This window comes from Sinocyclocheilus anshuiensis, unplaced genomic scaffold (assembly GCF_001515605.1).
Source record: "Sinocyclocheilus anshuiensis isolate Anshui unplaced genomic scaffold, SAMN03320099.WGS_v1.1 scaffold400, whole genome shotgun sequence".
NCBI lineage: Eukaryota > Metazoa > Chordata > Actinopteri > Cypriniformes > Cyprinidae > Sinocyclocheilus > Sinocyclocheilus anshuiensis.
Genome location: NW_015554084.1, coordinates 658,215 through 676,072, shown reverse-complemented (window position 1 = coordinate 676,072; position 17,858 = coordinate 658,215). Strand labels below are relative to the sequence as shown.

General features: G+C 36.5%; 2 protein-coding genes across 2 annotated transcripts in view; both read left to right on the top strand.

The window, feature by feature from the left end:
* Positions 1-11,773, top strand: part of LOC107669141 (ras-specific guanine nucleotide-releasing factor RalGPS1-like) — a 70,765-nt gene extending 58,992 nt beyond the window's left edge. Inside the window, exons 7-11 of the mRNA XM_016461263.1 lie at positions 1-32; positions 6,893-6,982; positions 7,065-7,157; positions 11,414-11,540; positions 11,723-11,773. Coding sequence (XP_016316749.1) covers positions 1-32; positions 6,893-6,982; positions 7,065-7,157; positions 11,414-11,540; positions 11,723-11,757 — 377 coding nt within the window. The 3' untranslated portion in view covers positions 11,758-11,773. The remainder of the gene's footprint in view (positions 33-6,892; positions 6,983-7,064; positions 7,158-11,413; positions 11,541-11,722) is intronic.
* A 490-nt stretch (positions 11,774-12,263) lies between these two features.
* Positions 12,264-17,858, top strand: part of LOC107669131 (ras-specific guanine nucleotide-releasing factor RalGPS2-like) — a 60,143-nt gene continuing 54,548 nt past the window's right edge. The window contains exons 1-2 of the mRNA XM_016461252.1: positions 12,264-12,335; positions 12,447-12,573. Of these exons, the coding sequence (XP_016316738.1) occupies positions 12,264-12,335; positions 12,447-12,573 (199 nt within the window). The remainder of the gene's footprint in view (positions 12,336-12,446; positions 12,574-17,858) is intronic.

Sequence of the window (17,858 nt, the reverse complement as noted above, 5' to 3'; positions counted from 1 at the left end):
ACGCGGTGGCCTTCACACGACGCTTTAACCAGGTAAACCACAGATACTTTTTGTTGTTGCCCCATTCATTGAATATAGACAGTGATTAAGTGTAGACTTGGAGCTGAGGAGGTTGAAATAAACAAAACTGGAGAATTGGAATTCACAATTGCTGTAAGCGTCTGTCTGAGTAAGTGAATTATTACAAATTAAAATCAACTAAAGATTAAAGCACTTTGGCAAGGGTCAGTGGACTAGCAGGGGGCATGGTGGTCATATTGTTGGCAAATTAAATAAACATGAAGACAGTTTAATAACCTTTTATAATGGCAGCAGCTTATAAAACAACACAAATATGAACAAATAGTAATAAAAAAGATTTAAAGAAACATGTAATTCTTTGAGAATGAAGGGATTTAAAAAAATATTAGGAAAAACGGATTTTATATAAGTCAAATAAAGACAAAAAAGGTTTATTCTATAGACTATATGTGACCATGGACCACAAAACCAGGCTCAAGGGTTAATATTTTGGAATTGAATTTATACATCATCTGAAAGCTGAATAAATAAGCTTTCCATTGATGTATGGTTTGTTAGGATAGGACAATATTCGCCGAGATAAAACTATTTGAAAATCTGGAATCTGAGGGAGCAAAAAAAATCTAAATACTGAGAAAATTGCCTTTAAATTTGTCCAAATTAAGTTCTTAGCAATGCATATTATTAATCAAAAATTAAGTTTTGATATATTTACGGTAATACATTTACAAAATATCTTCAAGGAACATGATCTTTACTTAATATCCTAATGATTTTTGTCATAAAAGAAACATGGATAATTTTGACCCATACAATGTATTTTTAGTTATTGCTACAAATATACCCGTGCTACTTAAGACTGGTTTTGTGCTCCAGGGTCACAAATAGATGTTTTGTTACCATTCCAATCCATCAAAAAGTACTGGGTAGAGAAACCAAAAGAGTATGCATAATGTTAGTTGGCTTAGTTCATTTAGCAAATAGATATTTCCTTCAGTTAATTTCACACTTAATTATGCTCATTAAAATCAATGTATTCTACAAGCTTTTGTTACTTGCGCTGTTTATTTCTTTCGTCTATGGTACTTCATCTTTAATTTAGTAGCACATTAAAGCTGTATTTGTGCGTAATGAGAGAGACGCGCACAGTGTAGCCTAGCGCATTTCACACAGGCTGCTAGTTTCACTTTCACTTTAAATAAGTTGTGTATGCTTGACGTTTAAAATAAATGTTGTTTATAGTGAATGCCTCGTTAATTTTGGTTTGTTTTATATTTATATATTTAGTTTTAATCCAAATGATGCATGTGCTATGTGAGCGATTCAAATCCATCAGAAAGCTAAATAAAAGTTCAAATTAAAAAACAAAACAAAACTTTTTTAAGTGTGTTATGTTCACCAAGGCTGCATTTATTTGATCAAAAATAGATAGTAAAAATAGTGCGAATGTGAAATTTAATGTCAAAATTACTTTTCTACTTGAATATATTTTAAAATGTAATTTATTTCTGTGATGCAAAGCTGAATTTTCAGCAGTCATTCATCTTCAGTGTCACATGATCCTTCAGAAATCGTTCTAATATGCTGATTTGCTGCTCAAGAAACATATCTTCTTGTCAAAAAACAGCTGTGCTGCTTGATATGTTTGCAGAAACTGTGATTTTTTTCAGGATTCTTTGATGAATAAAAACTTCAAAAGAACGGCGTTTAAAAAAAAAATATATATAGTTTTTTGTAACAATGTAAAAGACATTGCAGTCACTTTTGATCAATTTAGTGCATCTTTGCTGAATAAAAGTATCTATTTATTTTCTTTTTAAGAAAAACATTTTTTTTAAAGAAATTTCTTTTCTTTTTACCCCAAACTTTTGAGCAGTAAAGTGTGGTTTCTGAAACATACTTTTCAATTAAAAAAAAAAAAAAAAGCTAAACTGGAGAAACTATTTGCACATTACATTTTTAAACATTATAATCAGTAGCTTTTTAATTTACTTTTTTAAAATACACTTTTCCATTCCGAATTATACTAGAATATGTGTGTGGTCAGCCAGTTTACTACGACAGGAAACATGTTTATTGTTTCTGTGGCCACATGTATTGGAGAGTAGGTTTGTTTTAAATAAAAACTTCAAATCCTACAAAGCGGAAAATAAGGTTTCCAAGTGGTTTGTGTTATGGATTGGGCATTAAAGTGCAGAAAAGTGTTGGTCCAGGTAAATGTTCGGGTCATGAGGGGTGGAGGCCTCTCTAGTAGCTCAGCTTCCAAGGGCTGGCATGCTTGTAATGCGCTGGCTGAACATGTTTGCGAATGAGTATGTTTCTGGCCAAAATCTCTTGACTTTATTGCCTTGGATTGGCTAAGTTGGAAAATTACGTCGCCGTCAAGGTTCTTGTTAACAGAATTTGGACTCTATGCTAACACAACACGTTTGATTGTGATTGTATGTCACAGTCACTCCAGGTGAGTGAGACAAGTGGGAAACTAAACTTGCATTTACATTTTGGCTCTACTGTGAGCAGGTAATGGCAATGTTTGAAAAGCTTATCACTGCGCTGAGGCCTGTGTGAAGATGTTGGATGCACACCACTAGGGCTGGGAAACACTGACTTGATCCAGTTGGCCTTTGAAGAAATATGTGGCCCCCTCTGAGTGTGTACAAATTTCTGTGTGCAATCGTTGCTTCATAATTGGCAGAAGCTGACAGTGTGTAACCAGAAGGGAATGATTATTGATTAAGCTTATATGCAATGCAGAAGTTGTTTTTGCACCTCTCCACTTTAAGACTTAAACACACCCTCACAGACACAGACTTTCTCCCCTGATAATATGGCTAGCGCTCTGTAATAAATATGAGAATATCAGTGAGGAATTCGTGTTCTGTGGAAACTTCTCTCAATATACATCCTGAAAACGGCTAAAGCGGCTGTTCAGGAACTCACACGCACTTGCCTGCCAACACAAATGTACTTTCTGAAGGATGATACTTTGAAAGGCGAGAACAAAACGTCCCAAAAAGACTGGAACGTAATGTCCTAAGGTTTACTGAACTATATGTGTCACTGAGCTATATAAGCTATAACTGAACTATAACTATTTGAATGATTCAAGACTCACTCCTACAGGAAGTCTTGTTTTGTTCCTGAATGAATCAGCACTTTTGACCAAATTGGTTGAGTGACTATTTCATTGACTTACTTAAAGAAAGTCACTAGTTTAGTTTCATCATTCATACTGAACTCTTAACTATATAAACTAATGTCACTGAACTGTATGTGTTTATATTAGTGCTGTCAAAATTAGTGCGTTAATGCAGCCGATTATTTTTTTCAGTTTAACGTGTTAAAAATATCTAACGCAATAAACGCAGGGGCGGAGCTAGGATTGGCCACCCTACTCGCAACTGCTGCTTCTGTCATTTTTTCTCTTGAAAAAAAGTGCATTTATTCAGTTGCAGAACGTCTTTACGACCACATCAAACAGGAGATGTTTCAGACATGCACTCCAACTTCACCTCAGCGCAAGGTGTGGGTCAAACGAGCACAGAAACGGTACTGTGCTCACAGCTCAAAGGCACCAGTACACGCTGTAGACTTTATCATTTCATATCAAAGCATGAAATAAACTACGTGCATGCAATGTCATGGTCAGTTACTGTAAGTCATGAAGTTACCAAAAAGGTGGAATAAAGCTGCCTTAAAACTGTGCATGCATGTAATATATTTTATATGAGTCACATTTAAGAATATGTCTCTGAAATGGTCTTCCAAACTGTCCTGGAGCAGCCCAGCAATGTCTCCCTCATCTAACAACCACGATTCAACTCGTCAGCTCATTAGTAGAGACGAAGTGGGTCAGAAAAGGTAAGGAGAGTTGAGAAAAAATACAATGCCTGTCAGATCCGCGTCACGTTCAGCAGCGGCAGCTCTTAAAGAAATAGCAGCCAAAACAACCTAATAACCAGCTGCTGTGATGTCTGTTAATCAAAGAAAAAAAAAACGAAAAAAGAGGAAATCATTAACTTTTATAGCTTTAAGGATTCATCTAATTCTCATTTAGTTGTAACTTCAGTTTCAATTTCTGTATATTTATGCTGAAGGGCACAGGTAAATATGACATTTATTATAATTGGTTTATGTGAAGATTGTTTTAAAGGGGTCCGATTATGCTCTTTTACAAAGTCTTGATTTTGTTTTGGGGGTGTACTAGAACATGCTCTCATGCTTGGTGGTTCGAAAAACGCATTATTATTTCATTACACCAAATACACAAAATAATGTTATTTTTAGCAACATCATATGACCCCTTTAAGTTCACTTAAATTAGAAGTTATTTTTTTAAAGTCTAATAAATGTTAAAATTGATATCTCTCAATTATTCTGTAATGTTGAATGGCTATAATCAATGGTTAAATATTAGGGGGGAAAAACAAATTTATAGAGACATCAGTAGTATTGGTATCAGTGATACTTCATTTACATTTACATTTACATTTACATTTAGTCATTTTGCAGACACTTTTATCCAAAGCGACTTACAATTAATGGTTTGGAAACACATGATAGAGGTGGAAAAGAGAGGACAGAAAAGGAGAGTGTGTACAGGGAAGAGCAAAAATATACTTAAGTGCCTTGGCGATTTCGTTGCTCGGTGAAGTCGCGCAGGTAAAGTCGCAGGTCTTTACACTCATTGGTCTTCACACGAGGAGGCCTGAACGCTTCCGCTGATGCTTCCGCGTCAGCGCACAGACATCAGGTAAATACACAGTCTAAAAGACTAAAGTGAAAACAGCTGTGGCCGCCTTCTAATTAGCACAGCCAATAGTCTATAGCAGGCCAATTCCTCAAATCGAAACTACAGTTCGCACTTAAACGCAGGAAGGGAGCAATTAAATTACACGTGCTCCTTCTTAGCCGAGGGCAATTATTATAATTACCAGAAAGTGCAATCAAAAATACAAACGCAAACAAAAATATAACGTAGAAATAGGCAGAAAACGAAATATTCCTTCCTAGCAGCAAGTAATAATTCAAACAGCAGATCTATAAACAAGTATTACGCAAAACACTCACGTGCAGCCGTCTGTCTCTTCTGTTGACTAATCGCTTTTTTATGACTTCAGTCATAAAGATGCCATTTATGTTGTTTGAACATTAATTCGAAGATTTAATGTGAAATTAGCGCAATATAAAAGTATATTTAAAAACGGTAATGTTAGGTGGGATTAATCGCGATTAATTTCAGAAAAAAATGTGCGATTAATTAGTTAATTTTTTATAATTGATTGACAGCACTAGTTTATATGTTTCAAGGCCACAATGGGGTCTCGTGTGTTTTTGTAAAACTAGTAGTCTAGTTAAAACCAGTTTTGTTGTCTTTCAGTAGCAAGCTGATCATCTGTAGATTTGTGTAATGTAATTGTTCACTGATTATGTATACGTTTGTCATCATTCAAGTGATGGTTTCATCATTATTTTAAAGGGGGTTCAATACTATGGCTTCTTTTGTATTTTTATTCTTTAAAATACAAAAGAAAGAAACTCATTTAGTAAATAATGACAGAATTTTCATTTTTGGGTGAACTATCCCTTTAAATATAGCTAACTGATCATATGTAGTTAGCTAATCATTATGTAGTTGGTTGGTAGTTACTGATCTTTTTTTTTTTTCAACAGCAGCAGATTAATAAAAGTTATTGACAGTTGTCTGGCTCAGTTGTCTTGTATAACTCATTGTCATTGTGTAAAATGAAATGTTAATGTTGTTTATATGACTATAAACACTGGTAAAGCACTCTTTCCATAAATATACATTATTTTTTCTCTCTCTTGCTAGACCTTATGCTCCCCACTTCAAAGACTCACAAATTAACATTTTTGGTCTGTCATGCACAAACATGGAGTGTATTCATATTACATTTACTCTTATGTACTCAATTCAGGAAATAATGGAAGCAAACTCGGGTATAAAAATACACTTATGCATACACACGCATACAGACAGACCCTAAAGATTACCCATGGACAGATGTTACAAATTAGGCACACATGGGTATCTTTTACCAGGGGATATTTGCATAAGGTCTGTTTTTTCAGTTTGTTCTTTTTCTTTCTTTCTTTTTTGTCATGTTTTCCTTGACTTAGATGAAATAAGAGGAGCGTGGAGATGAACTATTCTCTAATGGAGTATGTGGGGGAAAGATCTGCATGACTAGAGGCTCCAAAATTGATTTCCTCTTTGTGTAATGCAGGTGCAGGTGTGTGTAATGCAGCAGCTGGTGTGAATGTGTGCTCATGCGTGAGATAGAGTTTTTGAGTTTTTGCACTGTGTATTTGTGTTCGAGTATAAATGTCTGCAGTACCATGCTGCCTTTTCTCTTCATTAGTCATTAGAATTAAATTCTTTCCACTGGTTTGAGGCATTCCGGCTTCATTCAAAGACGCTGTCTCACAACAACAAACGGGAACACACAGTAGGGGAGATGGTGAAACAATGACCTCACTGTGTGTGCGTCCCAGCATCCGACACGTGGGGAGGGATGGGGAAAGAGGGATTGCGGGAAGGAAAGGTCTGGAAAATCAACAGGAGAAATGGAAATGGGGGGCTGAGGTTGGCAGGGGTTGGAGGAGATGAAGAGTGATGTTTCAACAATCCATGTCTGCAGTTGCATAACGTCTGAAGCTTAAAATACAATGTTTCTTCTTGTCTCCTCTTGGCTTCTCATCTCCTCTCATTCTCTTTTCTTCACATGAACATTTACATTTTCCAGCCCCACCATGTTTAGGTTAACTGTAGTGTAGCCTATATCTTGACTATAGCAGTATTGATTATTTATCGATATGTCTTTGTTTTTATGGTTTTGTCTAATGTTAGGTGAGTTTCTGGGTGGTGAGGGAGATTCTTCATGCTCAAACTCTGAAGATCAGGGCAGAAGTGTTGAGCCTCTATATCAGAACAGCAAAGGTAAAAAAAACACTCCATTCAGCACATGTGTACTACTTAAGTGATTATGCTAGTTGCTAACCTTCTTTCTCTCTTCTTGCAGAAACTGTGTGACATGAATAATCTCCATGCAGTGATGGCAGTAGTATCTGCTTTACAGAGCGCCCCCATCTTCAGGCTCACCAAGACCTGGGCTGTGAGTTATTGAATATATTACTTATTAATATTTTGCATATTAGTTTTTACTTGCTAAAACATATTTTTTTTGTGGTAATAATTAGAAAATTATTTGCACATTTTAAACACACATTTCTTTTAATATTTTCTTTTCATTTATTTATTTATTACTTTTTTATTTTATTTTCAAAGCATTGTGTGTGTTTTTGGATCAGTTGGGTTCTTGGTTGTTTCGATTATCATTTTGTCCAACCCCAGCTGCTGTGTGTGTATACATTTCTTTAGACTCGGTTTTCATGTGTGTTTATAGGTTGTGAAATTATCCAGGCCTCCAACATGCTCTCAGTTAGTTATTGATGAGAGCTGGAAACTGCAAACAAATGAATCACTGTGAAACCTTGAGCTGTTTCTTTCCAATACTTAGACTGGTGAATAGCAAGGAACTCTGTTTAGTTTTTCCCCTTTCAATCTTTACTGGAATTAAATCGTGCATTTCATTTCTCAAACATGATACCCTCCATTTGAACACACTCCATAGTGGTAGGGATTTTTGTACCCCTGAAATTAATGTACTTGAGTGAATATTTTCTTTCTCTCTAATGATGGAAACGTTGTTGTTAATGATATCCTTATGAACTGACAGCCTCAGTTTCTTTAAAGATCATTAGCTTGCGCTAAACCTAAAGCTAATAGTGGGATTTCCCTAACACTCATCTGTTTCTACTATAAAATAGGGCAACTATCATAAAACAGACACCTGTTCCTCAGGTTTTTATAACTTCACAGCATGTTTGCTCACAAATCATTCCGTAGACGAGCATCTGTGCTGCACTTGGGTTGCTGACATTTACTAGCATTAGCAACTTCAGGTTTTGGACCAGTACAGAACCACCAAAGAACCACCAGGAACACCCAAGCAACCTCATAGAATGCTCTAAAACCACTCAGAACACCTGAGACCTGGCAACCACTCAGAACACTCTAGCAACACATGCAATTCTGAACGTTTTAGAAGCCACAAGACAATGCCTTGGCAGCCACCAGCAACTTCTTAGCACTTTGGTGGTGGCTTTCGCATGTGCAAGCAGTATTTATTTGTATTTTGAGGGGAGCTGTGGTTACCGTGGTTAACTTTTATAAGGATCAGGCTATCCAGCATCTCGGCGTATCTGTCTTTTCTTTGGAAACATTGTCTTGTCTTGTCTTCAGTCACAGCCAACTTCCCCCTCCTCAATCCTGTCTCTAGTGTACCATTTTCAGTCTTTTACATAACTGGAATATTCCTCTCCCCTGCTCTTTCTGTCAGATTTGTGTTTTCCATGGCTTCTCAGGCTAGCTTTCCTCAGACATGGCCAAACGCACACACTCCTATATAGTGGGCTCTGAACATACTTCTGTGTGGCTATTTTTGTAATTTATTAAAATATTTTCCCTTTATAAATTGTTGCCCAGTATGATTTGAGAATAATCCAAATAGCATCTTGTTCTTCAGTGGACATTAGACCTTTTGTACAGATGAATTTACATGATCAGTTTCCTTCCAAGTATGTTTGGTGAAAAATGTTTTATATAACGCATATTAAAAATATTGGTAGTACTTTATTTTGATAGTCCAATTTAGACATTCTACTAACTAGTAACTTTTCAACTACATACCAACTACCAGTCATTACATTATTAGTAGACTATTTATTATCTACCAACAATTTAATTTGATGGTCTCTCAACAAACATTTTATTGACTATTAGTGACTTTGCCTATTCACTCTTAAAGGGATAGTTCACCGAAAAATGAAAATTACCCCATGATTTACTCATCCTCAAGCCATCCTAGGTGTATATGACTTTCTCCTTTTAGACCAATGCAATTGAAGTTATATTAAAAAAATGTCCTGGTCGAGATTTTGAAGTCCAAAAATGCATCCATCCATCATAAAAAGTGCTCCACACAGCTCCAGGGGGTTAATAAAGGCCTTTAGAAGTGTATCGATGTGTTTATGTAAGACAAATATCCATGTTTAAAACTTCATCAACTGTAATCTCTATCTTCCGATAACTGTCGTACACGAAAGAGTGATGTTCCAGCGGATTCAAGTAGGACTATCATGTAGTGTGTTTTCTTTCACTGCATGATTCAGTCTATTAAAATGCATTTAGAATGATCACAAATTGAAGACATGGGGACAGAAAATGTATATTTTTATACCACTTCATATAGTTACTCAATTTCACACGAAGAGTGCCGTTTTTCTCCAAAAATTACCATGATTACAAATGTGACATTGAATTCAATAAACAATAAGTTAATTAAGAGACTTACGTTTTAGACACCATATTGCCTGCTTTTGCACTATTTCGCCAACAAAAATCATTCCAAACACAGCCACAGTATTGTTTTGCGTCTCTGAGCAACATGACGGTGTTTCGTTCCTGAATGAATCAACCATTTAAATGATTCGGTTCAATCGCAATGACTCACTTATTAACAGTGATTTGCTGCCACCTATTGGCGGTTTTAATTTCACATTTCAACTTTTTTTTTTCTCTCTCTCGATTTTTTCATGTTTTAAATCATTTCAAATATCAGTATTCAACGTTTTATGTTTAATGTCTCAAAACATTATTTATGCATTTGTAATTGCAGGTTAAATGCATTCATGTCTTGCATTAAATAATGTGTAAATACATCTAAATAAATGCCATTTCAGATGCAGCTTCTGAGTTGATTTCATTTGCTTGGTAACAGCCCAAATGTCTTATTATTCTAATTCCCCGATTAAATGTAAGAATTTGACTTAAAAGATAATGGACACTTTTAGAAAAAAATGGCTTTATAAAGGTAAAAATGCCCATAAAATTAAAAAATCAGTTTAAACTTATTGGAAAAGATTAATTTCTATCAGTGTGAACTTACCACCACACAGAGTATCTGTGTGGTGACCGATGTTTTGTTTTGCTCTCCTCACTTCTCACCAGAGCTTACGCTACACCTACGTAGGTGTAGCGTAAGCTCCGGTGAGAAGTGAGGAGAGCAAAACAAAACATCGGTCACAAATTAGAAATACAAAACGAGGAATGTAAATAAAAATGTTGAAAGATTTCAATATAAGCCAAGAGGAGACTGGTTTTCCTCTCCTTTAAACAAAACTTGGTTCTCGCGAGACTCGCTGGAGCTTACGCTACACCTACTTCTACGTTATCTGCTGGAACGCCACTCTCGCGTGAACGCTCATACGACAGTTAGAGTAAACTAGAGATTTTGGTTTATAAAGTCATAAATATGATTATTTTTCTTAAAGGAGCCCAGGAGCCGTGTGGATGCACTTTTTGGGCTTCAAAATCTCAACCCCCATTCACTGCCATAATAAAGCCAGGGCATTTTTTAATATAACTCCGATTGTATTCATATTATTGTATTCATTTTTGGGTGAATTATCCCTTTAATGTATCAAATAAACCGATTCTAAGACATTTAGTCCCTTTACAAACTAGCTGCTAAGAAGTTTTGCTGTTCTTTTGGAGTCATTTGCAGTAATTTTATCCACACACGGACCTGCAGACAGAATGATTTTGCGTGAGAGGTCACATCAGGTGGCTCTTAATTTGGTTAGGTTTGTTTGAATTTACTGCGCGGTACTCTGGGTTTCATTTCAGCACTATCAGCTTTTCCTTTGTTTGCAGAGCTCTTATTTAATCTTATCTCTGTTTGCTGTCTTTGTTTCTCCACACTTTTGTTTTTGCTGAGAACATTACTAAACACTAAACATTAGTTTTCAGTTTTTTCTTCTCTTGTTTTGGTCAGGTGGAGATATTTTACGCCGTCCCAAATGCGATTGTTTACGATTGCACTGCCAAGTGGTTGATAAATGGAAAACAAACAAAAATCATGTTTAATGTTTCATGTTTCAACTGTGAATGCTTACTGGAATATGATAGAGATGATGAGCACAGACACTAAAAATCAGCATTCTTGAGATCTGTTGTTAGAGACTGGATTGTTTATAGCCGAGTTCATTTAAATGATTTAAAACCTGATTTACTAAATGTTTGTGTGTCTAGAAACACATGCTGACTTGATAAAACATTGAAAAAATGTCTGAATGTTGTCTACTGAGGGTTGCTGCACTTCTGCATGTCACAGATGCTGATAATAAAGCCAAATTTGTATTGAACCCAGATTATTCCTTTAAAAGGCACTTATCATAGACTGGTAAAAGAACTCGCTCATTGTTTCGGTTACAAAAACAACTCTTTTTCTCCCTCTGTTTCCCACAGCTTTTGAGTCGAAAGGACAAGGCCACGTTTGAGAGGTTGGAGTATCTCATGTCTAAAGAAGACAACTATAAACGCTTGAGAGATTACATCAGCAGCCAGAGCATGACATCCTGCATCCCATATCTGGGTATTTTTTCTTTCCACTCTTATTTGCACACACACAAAACATAACCTTGTGGGGAGGTCCTGTTCCAATTTCAAAGGAAATTATAAATGCACACACCTCACGTCTTGCAGACATTTTAAAATTTGAATCAGTTAAAGATTTTAATTAAATTGTCCCATTTAAGACATTTCTGTCTTGTTTAGATATCCTCAACGTTCTAGGGATGCCTTGCGGATGATTTGTACTAAATAGCCAACTTGAGAATCACCTTTTGAGCTTGTTTCATTGTTTGTGCAATTATTATTTCTGTGTAAATTAGAGCTGTCAAAATTAACACATTGACACATGCGATTAATTATATAAGTAATCAAATTTTCTTCACTCTATTATTTGTTGACGTTGTGAAAAATGATTGACTGGCAGAGGAAACACAGGCTGTTGTCCTAAGGCTGTTACAGGGACAGGTGCGATTTGTCATGAAACCGATTTCTGTCTTATCTGACAGCTGGAAGCCTTTTATATTGGGCATTTAAAAATAAATGGTATTATCACAGCTTTGTTTTGAAGAAGAGAAAATTATAGGTGGGACAATAAATAGCGCAGCTGCATTAACTTTATACGCACATACTGTATCCCACTATGCGTCTTATCCCAATATTTATATATTTACAAATATAATTAATGGTATATGTAAAATATATCTTAAACCAGGGGTCCCCAAACTTTTTTCTGCACATTGAAAAAATGTCTGAATGTTGTCTACTGAGGGTTGCTGCACTTCTGCATGTCACAGATGCTGATAATAAAGCCAAATTTGTATTGAACCCAGATTATTCCTTTAAAAGGCACTTATCATAGACTGGTAAAAGAACTCGCTCATTGTTTCGGTTACAAAAACAACTCTTTTTCTCCCTCTGTTTCCCACAGCTTTTGAGTCGAAAGGACAAGGCCACGTTTGAGAGGTTGGAGTATCTCATGTCTAAAGAAGACAACTATAAACGCTTGAGAGATTACATCAGCAGCCAGAGCATGACATCCTGCATCCCATATCTGGGTATTTTTTCTTTCCACTCTTATTTGCACACACACAAAACATAACCTTGTGGGGAGGTCCTGTTCCAATTTCAAAGGAAATTATAAATGCACACACCTCACGTCTTGCAGACATTTTAAAATTTGAATCAGTTAAAGATTTTAATTAAATTGTCCCATTTAAGACATTTCTGTCTTGTTTAGATATCCTCAACGTTCTAGGGATGCCTTGCGGATGATTTGTACTAAATAGCCAACTTGAGAATCACCTTTTGAGCTTGTTTCATTGTTTGTGCAATTATTATTTCTGTGTAAATTAGAGCTGTCAAAATTAACACATTGACACATGCGATTAATTATATAAGTAATCAAATTTTCTTCACTCTATTATTTGTTGACGTTGTGAAAAATGATTGACTGGCAGAGGAAACACAGGCTGTTGTCCTAAGGCTGTTACAGGGACAGGTGCGATTTGTCATGAAACCGATTTCTGTCTTATCTGACAGCTGGAAGCCTTTTATATTGGGCATTTAAAAATAAATGGTATTATCACAGCTTTGTTTTGAAGAAGAGAAAATTATAGGTGGGACAATAAATAGCGCAGCTGCATTAACTTTATACGCACATACTGTATCCCACTATGCGTCTTATCCCAATATTTATATATTTACAAATATAATTAATGGTGTATGTAAAATATATCTTAAACCAGGGGTCCCCAAACTTTTTTCTGCAAGGGCCACATAATTTTCCCTTTCTTTAATGGGGGGCCGGGTCGGTTTGTAACAGAAAATTACATGGGCCGGAGTGACTACTAGTATTATTGTGGAGATTTTATTATGATTTTAAATGTATTTATTATGCCTCCTAATGCTAGAATAGTTTATTTTGTTATGCACCGTACAGACAAATGATTACTTTTCAAGAGACATATAGCCTATTAAAAGAGCATTGTTATTACTATCATAATGACATTTTTTCATATTCAGTGCTATTCAAAATCAAAACATTTACTTATGCATATTAATTAGTGTGAACTGTGGGCTTGCTTCTGGCTAGTGAGAAGTCCAATGTCAGGTTCCATTCCTGTCACAGCCAGTCTCAAAGACTGATGCAAATGTTCATCAGTGAGTCTTGATCTCATTGGAGTTTTCATCAGTTTCATGCATGAAAAGGTTTGCTCACAAATATACGTGTTACCAAAAAGTGTGGACATCTTCATTGCATGCTTTTTGATGTTTGGGTATGTCTCGTTAGGGAGGGCAGCATAGAATTCAATGAGACCGTTGGGCTTAAATGCGTCTTTCAGAACATCACAGTTCTGTAACTCAGCCAACTCAAACTGATAAGAAGGCAGGGCTTCATCAATGTCGGCAGCAAAGGGGTTCTGGAAAAGGCAGATTTTTTTAGCGTGGATATGTAGCTCACGGAATCGCACGTCAAACTCCGCTTTCAGCATTTCCAGCGCTTCCACTGACTTTTCAGCTGGCGGGTTTCATAGTGTCGGCGCAGATTGTATTCTTTGAACACAGACACTGTTTCTTGACAGATGAGACAAACAGCCACTTCTTTGCTCTGAACAAAAAAATAATCACTTGTCCACTTTTGGTTAAATACACTGCATTCTGAATCAACCTTTCTCTTTCCCAACCGCTTGGCCATTTTGTCGTCTCTTTGAATTTGTTCGCTGGTTCACGCGTCACCTGTTCACTCGCGATGGTGTGTTGATTTCGGGTAGCAGCTCATAAAAATGCCTCAAAACTCTGCCCCGGCTTAACCATCGGACTTCAGTGTGGTAAAGCACATCTCCATGAGCAGACTCTAGCTCGGCGAGAAAGGCTTGGAACTGCTGGTGTTTAAGTCCATTTGCTCTGATGAAGTTTATGCATAACACCACCACCTTCATGACTGATTCCCACTTCAGAACTTTGCAGTGCTTGCTGGTGAATCAGGCAGTGAACTTGTAACGGTGGGGTTAGACCTCTTTCCTCCATTTCTTTATTCATGCGTCCTATAAGCCCCCTCGACGCGCCAACCATACTAGGAGCCCCGTCAGTAGTGATGCTGGCCAGCTTAGACCAGTCTAGACCCAGCTCTCCCATCGTTTGGCACACTTTACCAAAAATATCCTCCCCTGTCGTAGTGCCTTTTAGACTTTGTAGGGCTGCTAGCTCCTCTGACACTTCAAAGTTTGAGCTAACTCCGCGAAGAAAAATTAGCAGCTGTGCTGTGTCCTGCACGTCACGTCATTGCTCTCATCTAGTGCTAATGCAAAAAAATTTAAATGCTTTCACTTTCTCCTGCAGCTGGGCATATACATTATCCCCCATTTCTTCAATTCGTCTGGTGACTGTACTTGCGGACAGACTCACCGCATTTAAGACATCTTTCTTATCGGGGCACACCTCCTCCGCAACAGCATTCATACATTTCTTGACGAACTCGCCGTCACTGAATGGCCTACCGCTGGTTGCAATCAGTTTAGCTACCTGAAAGCTAGCTCGAACGGATGACTGGTTCAGCTGGGTTTGGCATACAAATGTATTCTGCTGAGCTGATAGTACACTTTTTAGCTTCGATACTTTGTCTGCTCTCATTTGGCCTTGCAAGCTAGCATACTTTTCTCTGTGGCAGGTTTCATAGTGTCGGCGCAGATTGTATTCTTTGAACACAGACACTGTTTCTTGACAGATGAGACAAACAGCCACTTCTTTGCTCTGAACAAAAAAATAATCACTTGTCCACTTTTGGTTAAATACACTGCATTCTGAATCAACCTTTCTCTTTCCCAACCGCTTGGCCATTTTGTCGTCTCTTTGAATTTGTTCGCTGGTTCACGCGTCACCTGTTCACTCGCGATGGTGCATTATGTTGAACGTACCATTCTGTTGGTAGGTGAATTTAACAAATAATTAGGCTACGTTAATAACTAAGGGAAATTTTAGTCTGAAAGCCAATATTTATGATCAAATATAGACATGATATAAGTGAAACCGTATATTTAAAATAAACATTTCAAAATACGTCTCTGGCATTGTTCAGAGGGCCGGTCCAAATGTGGGGGTGGACCGTATTCGGCCCACGGGCTGTAGTTTGGGGACCCCTGTCTTAAACAATTAAAATGTTACCAGAACAATATAATATAATATAATTAATATAATGTACACTACCATGTTTTTGCAAGAAGACTCTTATGTTCACCAAGGCTGCATTTATTTGATAAAAAATACAATAAAAACAGCCATATTGTGAAATATTATCATTTTAGTTGTCTATCTGAATTTATTTGACAATTTATTCCTGTGATTTCAAAGCTGAATTTTCAGCATCATTACTCCAGTCTTCAGTGTCACGTGATCCTTCAGAAATAATTCTAATATGCTGATTTGCTGCTCAAGAAGCTTTTTAAAATTGTAACATTTAAAAAAAATAAATAATTTGAATGTTTATTATTTTGACAGCACTAGTGGTTTTTTTATTATTATATTATATTTAGTAGTGCACGTAAGTTTTTTTTAGTCATAAGAACACCTGGAGATTTGGTTTGGTGCTCGCACTGCACATAGTGTGACCCATTAAATATAACTATAAAAAAGAAATAATAGTAATAATAATATTATTGCACTTTATTTATTTCACTTTTTAAAAATAAAATAAACAAAATAATAAAGTGTGATAATACTATTATAGGCTATTTTAAAATAAACAGTGAGTATTTAATATATAGTACAATTAAAAATACAATGCTTATGTGACAAGTGGGGGCGGGGCTGAGAGCCGTGGGAATGGAGCGAGGTCGGTGGAGTAATTGATAATGAGCGACACCTGCACCACTCACCGTTCTCGAGAGGTGTCGCTCATTATCAATTACTCCACCGGCCTCGCTCCGTTCCCACGGCTCTCGGCCCCGCCCCCACTCGTCACAGCTAATATTTACATTTTCATTTTTATTTAATAATTTTGATATGAATTTTTATAATTTTCAAACCTAAAATCAGCAAGCTTTTATTTTGGTGGGTTGCCGGCAAGTAAGTAAATGTGCTGCCGAGTGAAGAACGCACGTGAGGCGCATCAGTGAATAAAGTTTTGCATTTTGCTGTGAAACAGCGCATACTAGCCTAGATTTATGCTTTCAGTTTGAATGTAAATCTTCTACAGTCTTACAGTTAGTCGATCTAAAACAGTGATTGTGCATTAACATCTGTCAAACATTTTGGTACGCAGATGAGCGGTCTAAACATACAGTAGTCAACATTTGAAGTGGATCAAAAAAGTTCTTAAAGGTTGTCCTAAGACAAGAACGCATTTTGGTTTTAGGTTTTAGGACAACTTTGATGAAAGGTTTTGATCCACTTCAAATGTTTACTAGTTTATTTATCCATCGCATTTTTTCTTTTAGTCGTGCATAGGGTTGGGTATAGTTTGAATTTGATCAATTCCGATTCCGATTCTGCTTATCGATTCAGATTCTTTTCGATTCCCAGTTTTGATTCCAGTGTGATTAAATAATGATATCAAACATTTATCCTGTGTCTCTTTTTTGCAAACCATTTATTGGAGCTGAATACCATGAACAAAAATCAACAGGCTACATAAAAACTAGACTCTTTAAGAGCTGTCTGTGTTCAAACATAGAACTGCATGATTCTGGATAAATTGAGTTTTTTTTTTCCCCCCCAATGGAAGTTCTCTCATGATTCTTCATGATGAAGAAAAAACATTAGACAACTAAACAAAATCACATGTAACTTATGAATTAATGATTAAATGACTCACTCAAGATGTACTTGTTTCATTACTGGATGAATCAGCGTTCTTGAACGAATCTCTTGTATGATTCAAAGACAAATACATTTTAACAGCCCCTTTTCGCCACCTACTGGCGTAACAATGCAATCGATAAATCTTCATTTGAAGTGTCGATTTACTACACTTTTTAGCACGAACACAAATTTAAATGTTCAAATCACACTGGTGTGATTGTACGCTGCACGGATGAACCAACAAGTGATCACAACATTGATCGCACACGTCAAAGCTTGAGGAATGAAAGAGACGAATCATTGTAATTTAGAAATAGAATCACATAGATTTTTGAATCGTGTTCGCGATCTTTAACGATCTATTAAATTAAAGTGCTTTGTCATGTTGGTGGTGACGCCTCTCTTGCAACATGTTTAGCTATCACAGATATTATACTTAGCTTTTTTGGCTTCTGATCGCAAATGTAGCCAAACTTTGGAGCACTTAGATTAGTGAGCAAGGTCCTGGCAGATCGCTAGGTCTGGTCCTCACAGATGAAGAAAA